Source organism: Pseudorca crassidens, chromosome 13 (genome assembly GCF_039906515.1).
Source record: "Pseudorca crassidens isolate mPseCra1 chromosome 13, mPseCra1.hap1, whole genome shotgun sequence".
Lineage (NCBI taxonomy): Eukaryota > Metazoa > Chordata > Mammalia > Artiodactyla > Delphinidae > Pseudorca > Pseudorca crassidens.
In genome coordinates, this window is record NC_090308.1 from 70,813,975 (window position 1) to 70,833,255 (window position 19,281).

The following is a 19,281-nucleotide window of genomic DNA, read 5'->3' on the forward strand; positions in this document are numbered from 1 at the left end:
TACCTCATTGTGGTTTTGATTTGCCTTTCTCTGATAATAAAAGATGTTGAGCATCTTTTCATGTGCCTTTTGGTCATCTATATGTCTTCTTTGGAAAAATGTCTATTTAGGTCTTTGGCCCAATTTTTTATTGGGTTGTTTATTTTTTTGATATGGAACTATAGGAGCTGTTTGTATGTTTTGGATACTAACCCCTTGTTGGTCACATTGTTTGCAAATATTTTCCCCCATTCTGTAGGTTATCTTTGCGTTTTGTTGATGGTTTCCTTTGCTGTGCAAAAGCTTTTCAGTTTGATTAGGTCTCACTTGTTTATTTTTGCTTTTATTTCATTTACCTTGCAATGAAGGCAAATTTCATTGACCTAAGAAAATATCACTACGATTTATGTCTGAAAATGTTTTGCCTATGTTCTCTACTAAGAGTTTTATGGTGTACTCTTATATTTAGGTCTTTAAACCATTTTGAGTTTTTTTTTTTTTATAGTATGGGTGTGAGGGAGTGTTCTAATTTCATTGATTTATATGTAGCTGTCCAGCTTTTAGGGAGAAATTTTTAAATGGAGTAGAAGATGCCTTTCTAAATGTAGGCTGCTGATAAAAGTACATGTAACAATGAAATAAAAAGTAACTCTTCCTTTCTAATTTGGTGATTCAGTTATGTCCAGTAGGAGTTACAGAAAGAAATAGCCTCTAGGACCTATCAATTTTATCATGAAAGTATCTTAAGTTGAGGTAGATGATGCTAAGCCAGTCACGGCCATCTCATTTACTGTTTCTTTTGTATGTCAGGGCCTGTGTTATGTACAAAGGATCCAAAGATATAGAGATGGCCTCATTCCTACCTATTGGACCTTGAGCTCCAATGGGGCAGAGACCTATGTAATCAAGCAATTACAATTCCAGGTACTACAGACTACAATAGAGATGTGTAAAAGTAAGGATTAGCACAAATGACAGTGTCTGTCCTATAAGATAGTTCATATTATCCTCATTTCTAGGTGAAAAACACAGAGCCACAGAGTAGTCAAGTTAACTTGTCCATAAACAGCCGAGTCAGGTTGTGAACTGCATCTCTGACCCCAGGTCCAGTGTCCTCTGGCCTACTCTGCATGGAAAGGAAAATCAGGTCTCTCTTCCCCTTGAGGGCAGTGTCAGAAAAGATCTCACAGAGGTTATAGTATTTGAGATTGGCCTTGAGAGATGAGATCTCAGTAGGGTGAGAGCAGAGACATTGTAAGCAATGAGAACAGCATGAAAGGCTTCAGTGCTATATTGTTGGTGCACAGTTTGTAGCAGAGAAAAAAATTAGGGAGGTAGCTGAGCCTTCTAATGAAAGGCCTTATAGTCAGGGTTGAGGTATTTACTTAATTCAGTGAACAGCAAGAGGATCCAGTGGGGTTTGAGCAGGTGACTGCTATAACCAGAAGGGTACACTTAGGCAATTATTTTTCCACAAATATATCTAGTTGGGCTGGAGGTGATCCAGAGAACAGGCAAAAGAGCAGTCCAAGCAAGAGGTAACGAGGGCCTGTCACGTGGCTACCTTTTCACATGGCTCAGGTAGCTGAGAGTCTCCCGTAGTCATGGAACAAGAAGCAGGTGATCACAAATTTGAGAGCCATTCAGGTTTGTGGCGATTTTCTTGTCTTAATGAACAATTATTTACAACTCCTAAAAGCTCAAGATTTTTTCCCACTCCCATTTATTTCTTTTATTCTCTTGATTATATTATCTTGCCTCAGAGAGATTTTTCTAGGACATTTTTAATAGCTTAAAACTACTGAAAATAGAGACTTACTTTGTGGCAAGATAGAGTAGCAGGGTCTGTATTCACCCTCCTGCCTGCAACAGCTGAGAAACTGGACAAAGCATATGAAATAACTTTTCAATATGTTGGACGTTAGGCAATAAATGACAGTGACGCCTGAGAGACGGGGAATAAACAAGGTTAACTCTAGGACTGTCGAAGCTCATTGCCATGAGAGGGCCTCCGTGCCATAGCACAGGGTGCTGGACCCCAGCTGGATCCTAGTGGTCTCCTGAATGGTGGAGGGTGGAGCTGGTCGTTTGAGAACATTGACACAGTTAAATGCCTTTACCCAGGCTGATCAGAAAAGAAGAAAGATGTAAATGACCAATATCAGGTAATTAAGAGAGGGGATGACGTCACTACTGATTCTGTAGCGGTTAAAAGGTCAATAAGGGAATACGGCTAATGAGTTGATGCCAATAAATTCAACAACTTACATGAAAATGACATATCGGTTAAAGGCACAAACTACCCAGGCTCATTCAAAAATAAATTTAAAACCTGAAAAACCCTATATCTATTAAAGAAATTGAGTTTATGGTTAAAAACCTAGCAAAGAAAACTCCAGGCCAAGATTACTTAATTGGTGAATTCTGTCTATAAAAGAAACAATCCCAAACTCTTTCTAGAAGAATACACAGACTCTTCCAGAAAATTGAAAACGAGAGTACACTTCTCTGCTTATTCCATGAGGACAGCATTACCAAAGACGTTACAAGAAAAGAAAAGCTATAGACCAATATCCCCCATGAACATAGATGTAAAGATTCTGAACTTCCCTGTGGCACAGTGGTTAGGAATCTACCGGCCAATACAGGGGATATGGGTTCGATCCCTGGTCTGGGAAGATCCCACATGCCATGGAGCAACTAAGCCTGTATGTCACAACTACTGAGCCTGTGCTCTATAGCCCACGAGCCACAACTACTGAGCCCGCGTGCCACAACTACTGAAGCCCACACGCCTAGAGCCCATGCTCCGCAACAAGAGAAGCCACCACAATGAGAAGCCCGTGTACCACAACGAAGAGTAGCCCCCATTCGCTGCAACTAGAGAAAGCCCGCGCACAGCAGTGAAGAGACAATGCAGCCAAAAATAAAAATTTTAGCAAATCAAATCCATGATAAAATATCATGACCAAAGGGGTTTATCCCAGGAATGCAAACTTGGTTTAACATTTGAAAATCAGTCAATGTAATTCACCATAATAACAGACTGAAAAGGAAAAGTGATTATGATCAGTATTTGACAAAGTCCAATATTCATTCATGAGAAAAAAATCTCGGCAAACTAGGAATAGAAGGGAACTTTCTTAACCTGTCTTAGTACATTTATGAAAAACCTACAGCTAACATTATACTTACTAGTAAAAGGCTGAATGCTTTCCCTCTAAAACCAGGAAAAAAGACAGAGATATCTTCTCTTACCATTTCTGTTCAGATTACACTGGAGATTCTAGCCATTGCCATCAAGTTTAAAAAAAAAAAAAAAAGAAGGCAAAGGTATTGAAATTGCAAAGAAGTAAAAACTGACTTTTATCACAGATCACATGATCATCTATGCAGAAAATGTGATGGAATCTACCAAAAAGAACTATTAAGTGACTGTAGCAAACTGTAGGATACAAAGTCAATAATACAGAATAAGTTGTATTTCTCAATATTGGCAATGAACTATTAGAAATTGAAATGGAAAATAGTACCATTTACCATTTCAAAGAATATGAAATACTTAGAAATGCATCTGACAAAATATGTATGAGACTTGTATACTGAAAACTGCAAAACATTGCTAAGAGAAATTAAAGGAGATTTAAATAAATTGAGAGACAAACCATGTACCTGGATTGGAATACTCAGTATCGTTAAGATGCCAGTTCCCCCTCAATTGATCTATAGATTCAACATAATCTAAATCAGAATCCCAAGAGCCATTTTTGTTAAAATTGATCAGCTCCGTCTAAAACTCATGGAAATACAAAGGATCTAAAAAGAGCTAAAACAACTTTAGGAAAGAACAAAGTTGGAAGAGTAACTTTACCTGATTTCAATTAATTATTATAAATTTATAGTAATCAAGGTAATGTGATATTAGTATAAAGTTGGACAAATAGATCAGTAGAACAAAATAAAGAGTCATTTAATAGGCCCAAGGATATATGGTCAAAATTTATTTTTAACAAAGGTACAAAGGCAATTCAGTGGGGAAAGAATAGTTTTTTCAACAAGTGGTGCTGGAACAATTTGATATCCATCTGCAAAAAAAAAAATCATATATCCATACCTCACACCATTTATAAAAACTAACAATGTATTATAGACCTAAACGTGCAATCCTAAAATTATAAAACTTCTAGAAGAAACACAGGAGAAAATATTTGTGACCTTTACTTAAGCAAAGATTTCTCAAATATGACACCGAAAGCATAATCCATGAAAGACAAAAACCTGGTAAATAGGACTTAATCATGATTTCTGATCCTTGAAAGACACTGTCAAGGGAGTGAAAAAGAAAGCCACAGACTGGAGAAAATATTTACAAATCATGTGTCTGAGAGAGGACTTTATCCAGAATCACTCAGTGATAAGAAAACAATCTAATAAAAATGGGCAAAGAATATATACCAATGGCAAGTAAACTAATGAAAAGCACATGAAAAACATGTTCAACGTCATTAGTCATCAGGGAAATGCAAAGAAAAAGCATCATGAGATACCACGCTACACCTGTTAGAATGATAAAAAAATAAGTAAACTGAAACACTCATGTACTGCTGGTAGGAATGTAACATGATACGATCATTTTCGAAGTATTGATAGTTTGCCAGTTTCTTAAATATCTACTTCCAAATGACTTAAACATTTCACTCCTGGGCAATTACCCAAGGGAAATTAAAGCATATGTCCATACAGATACTTGTACACAAATGTTTATAGCAGCTTTACTTGTAATAACCAAAAACTGGAGTTGCCTCAGATGTCCATCAACAGATGAATGGATAGACAGTTTTGGTATGTCCATATAAGGCAATACACCTCAGCTATATAAAGGAATGAACTGTTGATACATGCAGCAATTTGATGAGTTTCAAAATAATTATGCTAAGTGAAAGAATCCAGACCTCTGCCCAGCCCCGCCCAAAGAAAAAGGTATGATTTTTCTTTATAGAAAATTTAGAAAATACAAACTAATGTATGTTTACTGAAAACAAATTGGTGGTTGCTAAGGGACAGCAGGGAGGCAGATGGGGAGGGATAGGAAGGAGGATTTTATAAACAGGATTGAGGAAACCTTTGGGGTGATGGATATGCTCATTATCTTGATTTTGGTGATAGGTTTATGGGTGTGTATGTTAGTCAAAACTTATCAAATAGTATGCTTTAAATATATGCAGTTTTGTGAATCTCAATTATACTTCCGTAAAACTATTTCTGAACTACCAGAGTGCCACCAGATCTGTCTTCCCAAGTTCAACTAAGACTTTGAATTCTAAGGAATTCAACTGTGATAAATATTTAGCATTTAGATGCTCACGATTTTCCAGAGTTTTTTTCAGCATGTTTATGTCTGTTCAATTTTTTGAAGTTCTTTACTTGAAAGCCCTTTATTTCATGAAGAAGTAGAGCAGTATAAATGCATACAGACTACTGGTGAGAATATAAATTGGTGCAATCACTATGTGACAACACTTCTAATGTAAAATATGTGCGTACTCTACAACATAGCAGTTCTCTTTCTTGGAATGGACCGAGAATAGCAGCTCTCAAACTGGTCTCAGGTCGCCTTTGCACTCTTAAATTATTGAGGAATTAAAAGAGCTTTTGTTTATGTTATGTGAGTTATATCTTTAGATATTTACTTATATTAGAAATCAAAACTGATAACATTTAGAAATATTTTTCATTTTTAAATAACCATAATAAACATACTGACAGGTTAACACAATTAATACTTTTAGGGAGAATAATGGTTTTCCAAAACAAAAAAACAAGTGAGAAGAGTGGTATTGTTTTATATTTTTAATATATTTGTATCTAATACCTTGCTCAATCGAAGATGGACACTCATATCTTCTTTTATATTTAATCTTTTGGGATATACTGTCTTTTTTTTTTTTTGCGGTACACGGGCCTCTCACTGTTGTGGCCTCTTCTGTTGCGGAGCACAGGCTCCGAACACGCAGGCTCAGCGGCCATGTCTCATGGGCCTAGTCGCTCCGCGGCATGTGGAATCCTCCTGGACCGGGGCACGAACCCGTGTCCCCTGCATCGGCAGGTGGACTCTCAACCACTGCGCCACCAGGGAAGCCCTGGGATATACTGTCTTAATTGAAGTGTATGAGGAAAGTCTGGCCTCACACAGATATACAGTTGGAAAAGGGAGAACCTTTGCAGATAATTGTGGGTAGTCTTCTTTGATACTACACTGTAACTCTCTAAGTGATAGTTTTTAAAATTTAAGTTGCAGTGTTGAATCTGAAACCACATCAGTGAATTTTCTGTACTCTGTTGCATTAAAATCCATTGGCATTTGTCGATCTGTACTTTGAATGGACTGATCACATTATTTGTAATATTATGCACTAGTTTGGAAAATATTGGCTCAGGTGAGTTATTCACATCTCCCAAATGTTGACACATTTCATTATATAATATCAACAAATGATACTCATTAATATCACCCACAATCTTATCAGAAAAGTCTCGAAGAACTAGAAAGCTGTCAAGCTTGCCATGGCAGACATAAGTTTTCTGAAATTCTAATTTTTACTTGAAAGACTGAGTTTTATCAATGGCAGCCAGTAATGCCATTCATTTCTTTGAAGCGACAGGTTCACTTTCTTTGTTTTCGAGAGATAACTGTTAAATACCAAGTCTGAATCATGATGGTTTGAAATCTGTCAGTCATTCTTTCAAGTAAAACAGTGGTCTGTGGAAAAAGTGGTTAGTTCAGCTTGCAATTCAAGCACACGACTGCTTTTCCTTGAGACAGACGTTGCTATTTGTTCGACAGCAGAAGTGCCTTATGCAGCTTCCCATTTAGGGACATAACAGCAAACATTTTCTGTAAGAGGTCAGCAAGTATATACGTTAGGCATTGTGGACCACGGAATTGAGTTTGAGTGTTGTAATGATTCAGCTACATCAGTGCAGTGTGAAAGCAGCCTTAGACAATATGTAAACAAATGGATGTGACTGTGTACCAATAAAACTTTATTTACAAAAACAGGGAGCAGACTAGGTTTGCACAGCAAACTGTAGTTTGCCAACCCTGACATACAGTATTAAAAAGATGAGTATATTAAGGTTAAGAGTTAATAAAATTAATAACTTACTGCTTCACCAAGGACATGCTTCTCAGTAGCATTGATATCTGTCATCGTTCTTCTATCTGAATGATAGATACTCTTGAGCATCTATCAAGAGGATCCATGCTTACTGCTCTTCATTGTGTAACCCTCCGCTCTGATGCTATTCTAGCATCTGAGCCCTGGATTCTAGAGTTTATCCTGCCTTGAGAACGTCCCATAAATTATCTCTATCCTCTTTTCAAACTCAGTTCTTTTTGACTTCTCCTTCTTGATCTCAAACATGCTTACACGTGTCCCATCTTTAAGTGATAAAAGCCTTCCTTTGACCCTCTCCTCCACTCACACCCAGTCTGTGCTTGGGCTCTATTTCCTTTGCATGGCAGCAGTCTCCTAGTCGTACATTTTGTTCTTAGGGTTCTCTTTGCTAGGACTTTTGCAATGTTTGATACCAGTGATCCCTGACTGCTTCTTGAAATTTTTGAAGCTCTCTTCTTAATTGGCTCCAAAATTTAATTTTCCTGGGCTTCTATTTACCATTCTGATGGTTCTTTCGCCCAGTTTTCTTCCATTCATTTCTTAAATGTTGGTCTTTCTTGGTTTTGCTTCTTATTTTCAGTAAGATAATTTTCATTGTTCTTTGTATGATCCATGGGTTACCTCTTCTACTTTCATGATTTCAGCTCCCATGTCTTTGCTGGTGACTCCCAAAGTTGTATCTAGACTAAACGTTTCTCCTGAGCTTTAGAACATGCTTCCAGTCCCCTATCAGACATCTCAATTTGGAGCTCCAATAGCTACTTCCTATGTATCATGTCTAAAATAGTTTATATCTCTTTTGAAACCCACTTTCCTCCTTATTTCAGTCAAAAGCATTTACTGGGCCCCAAACTGGAAATCTGGAATTATTTAAGATTCCTTTTCCTTTCACCTCTAATATCTGTATGCTCACCTGCAAATCCCCATAGCTGTATCTCCTAAATTTCTTTCTGCTACATTCATTATCTCCCTGTCTTCACTGCCTTCTCGTGAGTTCAGCTTCCTCTCTCTGGCTATCGCTGGGCTTTCTAATGTACCCTTGTCCTGTCTTCTAGTATATCTTTCCAGGCAAAGGTGATTCTTCCTTATCTGCCTCTTCTTACCTTGCAGATATTATTTAGTAGTCACTGGGTAATGTGGTTGCCTGTAAAAGCAAAATCTTATTGGTACTTTTCTGCTAAAAGACTCCCAGGAGCTCCCTTTGGTCCAAAGGGTGAAGTTGAAACTCTTTAATGCCAGGTGTGAGATCTCTCACTGGCCATCCCCTGGCTCTTTAGTTAAGTTTCTCCCCTCCGTCTGCCCACATACACCCAGCCCCCAGACCACCACAGTTCTCCAGGGACACGTCCATCACCTCTTACGGCTGCACTCTTTGCACATTTGCTAAAAATGTCCTCACTCCCCTCCCATGTCACAGTCGACTTAAGGGCCCCACTCCACTCTTTCCTTCCCATGGAGTCTTTCCTAATACCCCAACATACTCTCACAGTGCACTGCATGGATAACAGCATTTACAGACATTTATTTTGGGTGCCTACTTTGTTCAGATCATTTGCAATCCTTATAATAACCCTGAAAGGTAGTCATTATTGCTCCCACTTTAGAGATGAGGGCCCGAGTCCAAGATACGTAATATTAAATGATTTGTCTGAAGTTAACACATCTAGACGGGGGCTGAGCTAGGCTCTGGACCTGGGCTCTTCCTGTTCTATCAGTCTGTATCTCTTTACTCTTCTAGGGATTTCTTTACTATCTGAACATGTATTCATCTCCTCTGATCAGCAATACATTTCCACATCACCAGTTCAATAAATAAAGGAATAGAAGAATTTGTGACTGACACAGAGTTTCAGGTATAAAGCAGTCCCCTGATATAATCTCAGAAAACAGTGTTAGAGCTTAGTGATTTGTCTTTGTCAAAGAGCTGTTTATTTAGATCTTGGGTAAAGTATTTTGGTTCTTGTACATTTTTGTCAACAAATGTTTACTGTGCGCAGTGTTCTCCGAAGCCCTGCCCAGGAAACAGACATTGGTATGGTTGTTTCCATCCTCAGAGAGCTTTGGTATGGCAGGAATTTATGACAGACACACAGCTGATGTGGACAGGCGGTAGGAATAAAGTGCCTCAGGTTTTTAAGCAGAGGAAGGTCACGTGAGACTGCATTCAAATGGGACCAGGAAAGATTTCCTGATGGATGAGTAGAATTCCAATAAAGGGAGATATTTATTTTAAACTTCCCATCTTCCTATTCAGGGGATAGGAAGTTTAAAATAAATATAAAGTAAGAAAGAAGTCTGGTTTGGTCCATTTATAATTCAGATCAATTATTGATCCCTTTAGTCTTGGAGTTAAGAGCAGTGATGGAGTATCGATTTTAAAAATTCTGTTTATTGTACAGTAAACAAATGCATAAAGTAAATGTGGAGCTTAATGATTAATGAGTGTGGATTTTAAGTAAGGAACGGGTGGGTTTGTCTTTGCGTTTGTTGCGTGGGATTTCCTAGACACTGGGTATCACATGCAGTCCTCTGCAGGACGGGTGTGGCCTGTAAGAGAATTCCCTGTTTTCTCGCCCTGACAAGGTCGTCTTGTCTGTTGAAGTAATTTTCTTAAGTCCACACTGCGCCAGGGTGGCTTTGCTTCTGTTCCTTAGGACATGGTCTTTGGTTGCCTCAGCTAACTTTTTGACAGTGCTCACTTTTTCTGAATTCTCGGCAGCCCCTCTTGGACACTATAGACATTTTTTTCCCCAAGGTACACCTGGAATAGTAGCTAATATGTAGATGTGGATGGTGAATGTGTTACAAAGATTTACTGTCTTATAAACTCAGGTCAGATCATAGTAATTTAATGCCTGCATGATGTTCTGTGAAAGCTTTGATGAGCAGAGTGGAATTCTTTCTTCTTTTACTGTTCCCTCTCATTCTGTCACTTACATGACAAGTGTGTTATTAGCACCCATCAAAATTAAAATCCAAGTGAAGTAGGCTTTTCGATATAGTATTTCAAAAAATACACTTATGTTATTGCCTTCAGATGGTATATAGCAGGAGTCCCCAACCCCCCTGGGCCGCACAGCAAGAGGTGAGTGGCAGGCAAGCGAGCGAAGCTTCATCTGTATTTACAACCTCTCCCCATTGCTCGCATTACCGCCTGAGCTCCGCTTCCTGTCAGATCAGCGGCGGCATTAGAGTCTCATAGGAGCTCGAACCCTACTGTGAACTGCGCATGCGAGGGATCTAGGTTGCGCGCACCTTATGAGAATCTAATGCCCGATGATCTGAGGTGGAGCTGAGGTGATGCTAGCGCTGGGGAGCGGCTGCAAATACAGATTATCATTAGAGAGAGATTTGACTGCACAGAGACCATAATAAATCAATTGCTTGCAGACTCATATCAAAGCCCTATCAGTGAGTGGCAAGTGAAAACAAGCTCAGGGCTCCCACTGATGCTGCATTATGGTGAGTTGTATAACTATTTCACTATATATTACAATGTAATAATAATAGAAATAAAGTGCACAATAAATGTAATGTGCTTGAATCATCCCGAAACCACCCCCCTGCCCAGTCTGTGGAAAAATTGTCTTGTATGAAACCGGTCCCTGGTGCCAGAAAGGTTGGGGACCGCTGGTGTATAGAATAAGTGTCCACATGTTTGAGACATTGTGCCAGGAGTGATAACAAAAAAGATTAACATAAAGTTTAGCTTTCCTGGGAGTTTGTAATTTTAAAAAATGACAGTGGTACCAGAAAATGGATAAAATTCAGAAGAGGATACAGAAGAGAATTCAATAGAAAAAATAAGTCCAAGAAAAAATAAGTACATTGGGTAAATGTATTTATATGTCCATGTGTGAAAATATGACATTTAATTTTCTTTGAAGGAAAGATATTTATTTTTTTTGAATTTTATTTCATTTATTTTTTTATACAGCAGGTTATTAGTCGTCAGTTTTATACACATCCGTGTATACATGCCCATCCCAATCTCCCAATTCATCACAGCACCACCACCACCCCCCTGCCACTTCCCCCCTTGGTGTTCATACGTTTGTCCTCTACGTCTGTGTCTCAGTTTCTGTCCTGCAAACCGGTTCATCTGTACCATTTTTCTAGGTTCCACATATATGCGTTCCACAAATATACGATATTTGTTTTCCTCTTTCTGGCTTACTTCACTCTGTATGACAGTCTCTAGATTCATCCCTGTCTCTACAGATGACCCAATTTTGTTCCTCTTTATGGCTGAATAATATTCCATTGTATATATGTACCACATCTTCTTTATCCATTCGTCTGTCTATGGGCATTTAGCTTGCTTCCGTGACCTGGCTATTGTAAATAGTACTGCAGTGAACATTGGGGTGCATGTGTCTTTTTTAATTATAGTTTTCTCTGGGTATATGCCCAGTAATGGGATTGCTGGGTCATATGGTAATTCTAGTTTTAGTTTTTTAAGGAACCTCCATACTGTTCTCTATAGTGGCTGTATCAATTTACATTCCCACCAACAGTGCAGGAGGGTTCCCTTTTCTCCACACCCTCTCCAGCATTTGTTGCTTGTAGATTTTCTGATGATGCCCATTCTAACTGCTGTGAGGTGATACCTCATTGTACTTTTGATTTGCATTTCTCTAATAATTAGTGGTTGAGCAGCTTTTCATGTGCTTCTTGGCCATCTGTATGTCTTCTTTGGAGAAATGTCTATGTAGGTCATCTCCCCATTTATGGATTGGGTTGTTTGATTTTTAATATTGAGCTGCATGAGCTGTTTATATATTTTGGAGATTAATCCTTTGTCCGTTGATTCGTTTGCAAATATTTTCTCCCATTCTGAGAGTTGTCTTTTCATCTTGTTTGTAGTTTCCTTTGCTTTGCAAAAGCTTTTAAGTTTCATTAGGTCCCATTTGTTTTTGTTTTTATTTCCATTACTCTAGGAGGTAGGTCAAAAAAGATCTTGCTGTGATTTATGTCAGAGAGTGTTCTTCCTTTCTTTTCCTCTAAGAGTTTTATAGTGTCCGGTCTTATATTTAGGTCTTTAATCCATTTTGAGTTTATTTTTGTGTATGGTGTTAGGGAGTGTTCTAATTTCATTCTTTTACATGTAGCTATCCAGTTTTCCCAGCACCACTTACTGAAGAGGCTGTCTTTACTACATTGTATATACTTGCCTCCTTTGTCATAGATAAGTTGACCATAGGCGTGTGGGTTTATCTCTGGGCTTTCTATCCTGTTCCATTGATCTATATTTCTGTTTTTGTGCCAGTACCATATTGTCTAATTACTGTAGCTTTGTAGTATAGTCTGAAGCCAAGGAGCCTGATTCCTCCAGCTCCGTTTGTTTCCCTCAAGTCTGCTTTGGCTATTCGGGGTCTTTTGTGTCGCCATACAAATTTTAAGATTTTTTGTTCTAGTTCCGTAAAAAATGCCATTGGTAATTTTTTTTTTTTTTTTTTTTTTTGCGATACGCGGGCCTCTCACTGCTGCGGCCTCTCCCGCCGCGGAGCACAGGCTCCAGACACGCAGGCTCAGCGTCCATGGCTCACGGGCCCAGCCGCTCTGCGGCATGTGGGATCTTCCCGGACCGGGGCACGAACCCGTGTCCCCTGCATCGGCAGGCGGACTCTCAACCACTGCGCCACCAGGGAAGCCCTGCCATTGGTAATTTGATAGGGATTGCATTGAATCTGTAGATTGCTTTGGGTAGTATAGTCATTTTCACAATATTGATTCTTCCAATCCAAGAACATGGTATATATCTCCATCTGTTGGTATCATCTTTAATTTCTTTCATCAGTGTCTTATAGTTTTCTGCATACAGAAAACTTTTGTCTTTTGTCTCCCTAGGTAGGTTTATTCCTAGGTATTTTATTCTTTTTGTTGCCATGATAAATGGGAGTGTTTCCTTAATTTCTCTTTCAGATTTTTTATCATTAGTGTATAGGAATGCAAGAGATTTCTGTGCATTAATTTTGTATCATGCAACTTTGCCAAATTCATTGATTAGCTTTAGTAGTTTTCTGGTGGCATCTTTAGGATTCTCTTTGTATAGTATCATGTCATCTGCAAACAGTGACAGTTTTACTTCTTCTTTTCCTATTTGTATTCCTTTTATTTCTGTTTCTTCTCTGATTGCCATGGCTAGGACTTCCAAAACTGTGTTGAATAACAGTGGTGAGAGTGGACATCCTTGTCTTGTTCCTGATCTTAGAGGAAATGGTTTCGGTTTTTCACCATTGAGAATGATGTTTGCTGTGGGTTTGTCGTATATGGCCTTTATTATGTTGAGGTAGATTCCCTCTACGCCCACTTTCTGGAGAGTTTTTATCATAAACGGGTGTTGAATTTTGTCAAAAGCTTTTTCTGCCTCTATTGAGATGATCATATGGTTTTTAATGTTAAGTTTGTTAATATGGTGTGTCACATTGATTTGCATATATTGAAGAATCCTTGCATCCCTGGGATAAATCCCACTTGATCATGGTGTATGATCCTTTTAATGTGTTGTTGGATTCTGTTTGCTAGTATTTTGTTGAGGATTTTTGCATCTATATTCATGAGTGATATTGGTCTCTAATTTTCTTTTTTTGTAATATCTTTGTCTGGTTTTGGTATCAGGGTGATGGTGACCTCATAGAATGAGTTTGGGGGTGTTCCTTCCTCTGCAATTGTTTGGAAGACTTTCAGAAGGATGGGTGTTAGCGCTTCTCTAAATATTTGATAGAATTCACCTGTGAAGGCATCTGGTCCTGGACTTTTGTTTGTTGGCAGATTTTTAATCACAGTTTCAATTTCATTACTTGTGATTGGTCTGTTCATATTTTCTATTTCTTCCTGGTTCAGTCTTGGAAGGTTATAACTTTCTAAGAATGTGTCCATTTCTTCCAGGTTGTCCATTTTATTTGCATAGAGTTGCTTGTCGTAGTCTCTTAAGATGCTTTGTATTTCTGCGGTGTCTGTTGTTACTTCTCCTTTTTCATTTCTAATTTTATTGATTTCAGTCCTCTCCCTCTTTTTCTTGATGAGTCTGGCTAATGGTTTATCAATTTTGTTTATCTTCTCGAAGAACCAGCTTTAAGTTTTATTGATCTTTACTACTGTTTTCTTTGTTTCTATTTCTTTTATTTCTGCTCTGATCTTTATGATTTCTTTCCTTCTGCTAACTTTGCGTTTTGTTTGTTCTTCTTTCTCTCGTTCCTTTAGGTGTAAGTTTAAATTGTTTATTTGAGATTTTTCTTGTTTCTTGAGGCAGGCTTGTATTGCTATAAACTTCCCTCTTAGAATTACTTTTGCTGCATCCCATAGGTTTTGGATCATCGTGTTGTCAGTGTCATTTGTCTCTAGGTATTTTTTTATTTCCTCTTTGATTTCTTCACTGGTCTCTTGGTTATTTAGTAACATATTGTTGAGCCTCCATGTGTTTGTGTATTTTACATTTTTTTCCCTGTAATTGATTTCTAGTCTCATAGTGTTGTGGTCAGAAGAGATGCTTGATATGATTTCAGTTTTCTTAAATTTACTGAGGATTCATTTGGGACCCAAGATGTGATCTGTCCTGGAGACTGTTCCGTGTGCACTTGAGAAGAAAATGTAATCTGTTTTTAGATGGAATGTCCCATAAATATGAATTAAATCTAGTCTGTTGTGTCATTTAAAGCTTGTGTTTCCTTATTAATTTTCTGTCTGGATGATCTGTCCATTGGTGTAAGTGAGGTGTTAAAGTCCCCCACTATTATTGTGTCACTGTCGATTTCCTCTTTTATAGCTGTTAGCAGTTACCTTATGTATGGAGGTGCTAGTATGTTGGGTGCATATATATTATTTATAATTGTTATATCATAGATCATTATGTAGTGTCCTTCCTTGTGTCTTGTAACATTCTTTATTTTAAAGTCTATTTTATCTGATATAAGTTTTGCTACTCCAGCTTTCTTTTGATTTCCAATTGCATGGCATATCTTTTTCCATCCCCTCACTTACAGTTTGTATGTGTCCCTAGGTCTGAAGTGGGTCTCTTGTAGATATCATATATATGGGTCTTGTTTTTCTATATGTTTAGCCAGTCTGTGTCTTTTGGTTGGGGTATTTAATCCATTTACATTCAGGGTTATTATCGATATGTATGTTCCTATTACCATTTTCTTAATTGTTTTGGGTTTGCTTTTGTAGGTCCTTTTCTTCTTTTGTGTTTCCCACTTAGAGAAGTTCCTTTAGCATTTGTTGTAGAGCTGGTTTGGTGGTGCTGAATTCTCTTAGCTTTTGCTTGTCTGTAAAGCTTTTGATTTCTGCATTGAATCTGAATGAGATCCTTGCTGGGTAGAGTAATCTTGGTTGTAGGTTCTTCCCTTTCATCACTTTAAATATATCATGCCACTCCCTTCTGGCTTGTAGAGTTTCTGCTGAGAAATCAGCTGTTAACCTTATGGGGATTCCCTTTTATGTTATTTGTCATGTTTCCCTTGTTGCTCTCAGTAATTTTTCTTTGTCTTTAATTTTTGCCAATTTGATTACTATGTGTCTCGGCATGTTTCTACCTGGGTTTTTCCTGTATGGGACTTCCTGCACTTCCTGGACTTGGGTGGCTATTTCCTTTCCCATGTTAAGGAAGTTTTCAACTCTAATCTCTTCAAATATTTTCTCTGGTCCTTTCTCTCTCTCTTCTCCTTCTGGGACCCTATAATGCGAATGTTGTTTTGTTTATTGTTGTCCCAGAGGTCTCTTAGGCTGTCTTCATTTCTTTTCATTCTTTTTTCTTTATTCTCTTCTGCAGCAGTGAATTCCACCATTCTGTCTTCCAGGTCACTTACCCATTCTTCTGCCTCAGTTATTCTGCTCTGGATTCCTTCTAGTGTATTTTTAATTTCAGTTACTGTATCGTTCATCTCTTTTTGTTTATTTTTTAATTTTTCTAGGTCTTTGTTAAACATGTCTTACATCTTTTTGATCTTTGCCTCCATTCTTTTTCCGAGGTCCTGAATCATCTTCACTATCATTATTCTGAATTCTTTTTCTGGAAGGTTGCCTATCTCCACTTCATTTAGTTGTTTTTTGGAATTTTTTCTTGTTCCTTCATCTGGTACATAGCCCTCTCTGCCTTTTCCTCTTGTCTGTCTTTCTGTGAATGTGGTTTTTGTTCCACAGGTTGCAGGATTGTAGTTCTTCTTGCTTTGCTGTTTGCCCTCTGGTGGATGAGGCTATCTGAGAGACTTGTGCAAGTTTCCTGATGGGAGGGACTGGTGGTGGGTAGAGCTGGCTGTTGCTCTGGTGGGCAGAGCTCAGTAAAACTTTAATCTGCTGACTGCTGATGGGTGGGACTGGGTTCCCTCCCTGTTGGTTGTTTGGCCTGAAGCGACCCAGCACTGGAGCCTGCCGGGGCTCTTTGATGGGGCTAATGGCAGACTCTGGGAGGGCTCACACCAAGGAGTACTTCCCAGAACTTCTGCTGCCAGTGTCCTTGTCCCTTGGTGATCCACAGCTGCCCCCTGCCTCTGCAGGAGACCCTCCAATACTAGCAGGTAGGTCTGTTTCAGTCTCTTATAGGGTCACTGCTCCATCACCCTGGGTCCCGACGCGCACACTACTTAGTGTGTGCCCTCTAAGAGTGGAGTCTCTGTTTCCCCCAGTCCTGTCAAAGTCCTGCAATGCAATCCCGCTAGCCTTCAAAGTCTGGTTTTCTAGGAATTCCTCCTCCCGTTGCCAGACCCCCAGGTTGGGAAGCCCGACGTGGGGTCAGAACCTTCATTCCAGTGGGTGGACTTCTGTGGTATAAGTGTTCTCCAGTTTGTGAGTCACCCACCCAGCAGTTATGGGATTTGATTTTATTGTGATTGCACCCCTCCTACTGTCTCATTGTGGCTTCTCCTTTGTCTTTGGATGTGGGGTATCTTTTTTGGTGAGTTCCAGTGTCTTCCTGTCGATGATTGTTCAGCAGTTAGTTTTGATTCCCATGCTCTCGCAAGAGGGAGTGAGAGCACATCCTTCTGCTCCACCATCTTGAACCAATCTCTCTGACATTTAATTTTTGAAAATCTTTTTAGCTGTTGTCAGTGCAATTTTGGACTCATAAACTCAACAGGTTTAAATGTTTAAAATTTGAAATGAAATTTTTTTATGCAATCATTAGTGATATTGACTGAAATCTTCTATTTCCATAGATTTGATCCAGGCTACCAATGAGACCAATGTTAATATTCCTCAGATGGCGGACACGCTCTTTGAGCGGGCAACAAACAGTAGCTGGGTGGTTGTATTTAAAGCTTTAGTCACTACGCATCATCTCATGGTGCATGGAAATGAGGTAAGCCATGTAGACCTAACTTTTCTTTTTCTGGCAGGGGAGGGAGGCTGGTGATGACTTAAGTTTCTTAAGCTTTCACTAATTAGGAGAAAAATAAGAGGAAGTATATGGTTCAGAGTCATCTGGAGTACAATTTTAATCTACTGTTTAGCTGTTTTTCAGAAATATGTTGTTAGACATTTTGTTAGGGATATCAAAGTGTTAAATCTGTATATACCATGTAAATGTATTAATGGACAAAAATATTAGGAGAAAGGAACAACAAAATTATTTTCCCATTGGGAAGTAATTCTTTGTGCCTCTGTGTGAAAATTGCTTTCATAAAAATGTTTAATTTTGGAAAATATTGACTAAACTAAAAATTAGCCATTTTATATGGGATACCTACCGAATCCTATTAAATTGCAGTGTTTCTGTTATATACAGAAATGAAAGATCACACAATTTAATTCTATTTCAGTGGGTCTGATCAGTTTTTATTCCCCCTCAGAGAAAGCCCACAGACTAGGAAACTTTATACTGAGTAAAAAAGATCACAATGAGAATTTATGTTTTTAGAAAATTGTCTTTAGTATCAGAACTTGTTTAAAGTAGTGATTTCAGAATATTGATGTTTAGTTCTGACTTTTGTTTTTCAGAGATTTATTCAGTATTTGGCCTCTAGAAATACACTATTCAATCTCAGTAATTTTTTGGACAAAAGTGGATCCCATGGTGAGAATATTATGTTTTATAATTTTCTTGCTAATGTTTTTGATGCAGAATTTTTTGATTTTTGAAGTGAGGTTATTAATTAAAAATCCGTGTTAACTGATAGCTCCATTGGATATACAAGGAAAAAAATGTAAACCTAACTATATAGTTACTTTATATTAGCTTTAAAATACTTAATTGTTATGCAACTCAGCATATGAATTATACATTAATTCTATTTCTTGTCTTTTTCAGTGTTTACCTTAAAAAGTAACAGTGGGTATGTTAGATCCACAATTGTTTGTTAATGAAGGTGTAAGAGACAATGAAATGAAAAAGTACTTTGCCAATGAAAAATAATCCAGTTTTAAATGTTTTTTTGTAAATTATTAGAATTTGTACTGCAGTCATTTGTTCATTCAGCATATATCCTGGTTGTCACTTAACGTATAAGGCAAGCACACCAAGCACGTGGATAGTTCTCAGATAGCTACATGTATTAAATCTGCAACAGTGAACAAAAATGCAAGGAAAAATCAGAAAAGGCATTCTGTACAAAGATGGTAGCATATCTAAATTGAATAGTCTTGGAATGTCTCATGCCAAAAGTATTTTTGCCTGAAGTAGGATTTTAAATGAGGCCTGTCTGGTACACTTATTGACCTCATCTTAGAATTATTTATATTTGAGGAGTTTAAAAAAAGATTGGAGCTAGCAAAGCACAGTTGAAGGTATTTTATTAATTAGTTTTATCTCCTCTGCCTCTCTCCCCAGGTTATGATATGTCTACCTTCATAAGGCGCTATAGTAGATATTTGAATGAAAAGGCTTTCTCTTACAGACAGATGGCATTTGATTTTGCCAGAGTGAAGAAAGGGTATGTTTTTTCTTTCTCATATTTATTTGAGCAGAAGAAGTCTTTGAGACATACTTGATTTATCTTAACTAAGTTAATTGCCAACTAGTTTTGATCACGAAGGCCCAGTTTATAATAACCTAAAAAAAAAACTCAATAATATTATGCAAGTTAGCCTTGTGGTTGCAATGTTACTTATTTATATTTTCATGCAGAAAATCTGATTTGCTGCTCAGAGTTGACATGGTACAACATTTTATTTTGTTAAAATCAAC

The 19,281-nt window shown here is 38.0% G+C and overlaps 1 protein-coding gene across 9 annotated transcripts in view; it reads left to right on the top strand.

Annotated features, from left to right (window-relative positions):
* SNAP91 (synaptosome associated protein 91) overlaps positions 1–19,281 on the top strand; it is a 158,378-nt gene that overhangs the window by 36,205 nt on the left and 102,892 nt on the right. For all 9 annotated transcript variants that reach the window (XM_067702663.1, XM_067702665.1, XM_067702669.1 and 6 more), the window contains exons 3-5: positions 17,315–17,457; positions 18,096–18,171; positions 18,925–19,027. In XM_067702663.1, the coding sequence (XP_067558764.1) occupies positions 17,315–17,457; positions 18,096–18,171; positions 18,925–19,027 (322 nt within the window). The remainder of the gene's footprint in view (positions 1–17,314; positions 17,458–18,095; positions 18,172–18,924; positions 19,028–19,281) is intronic.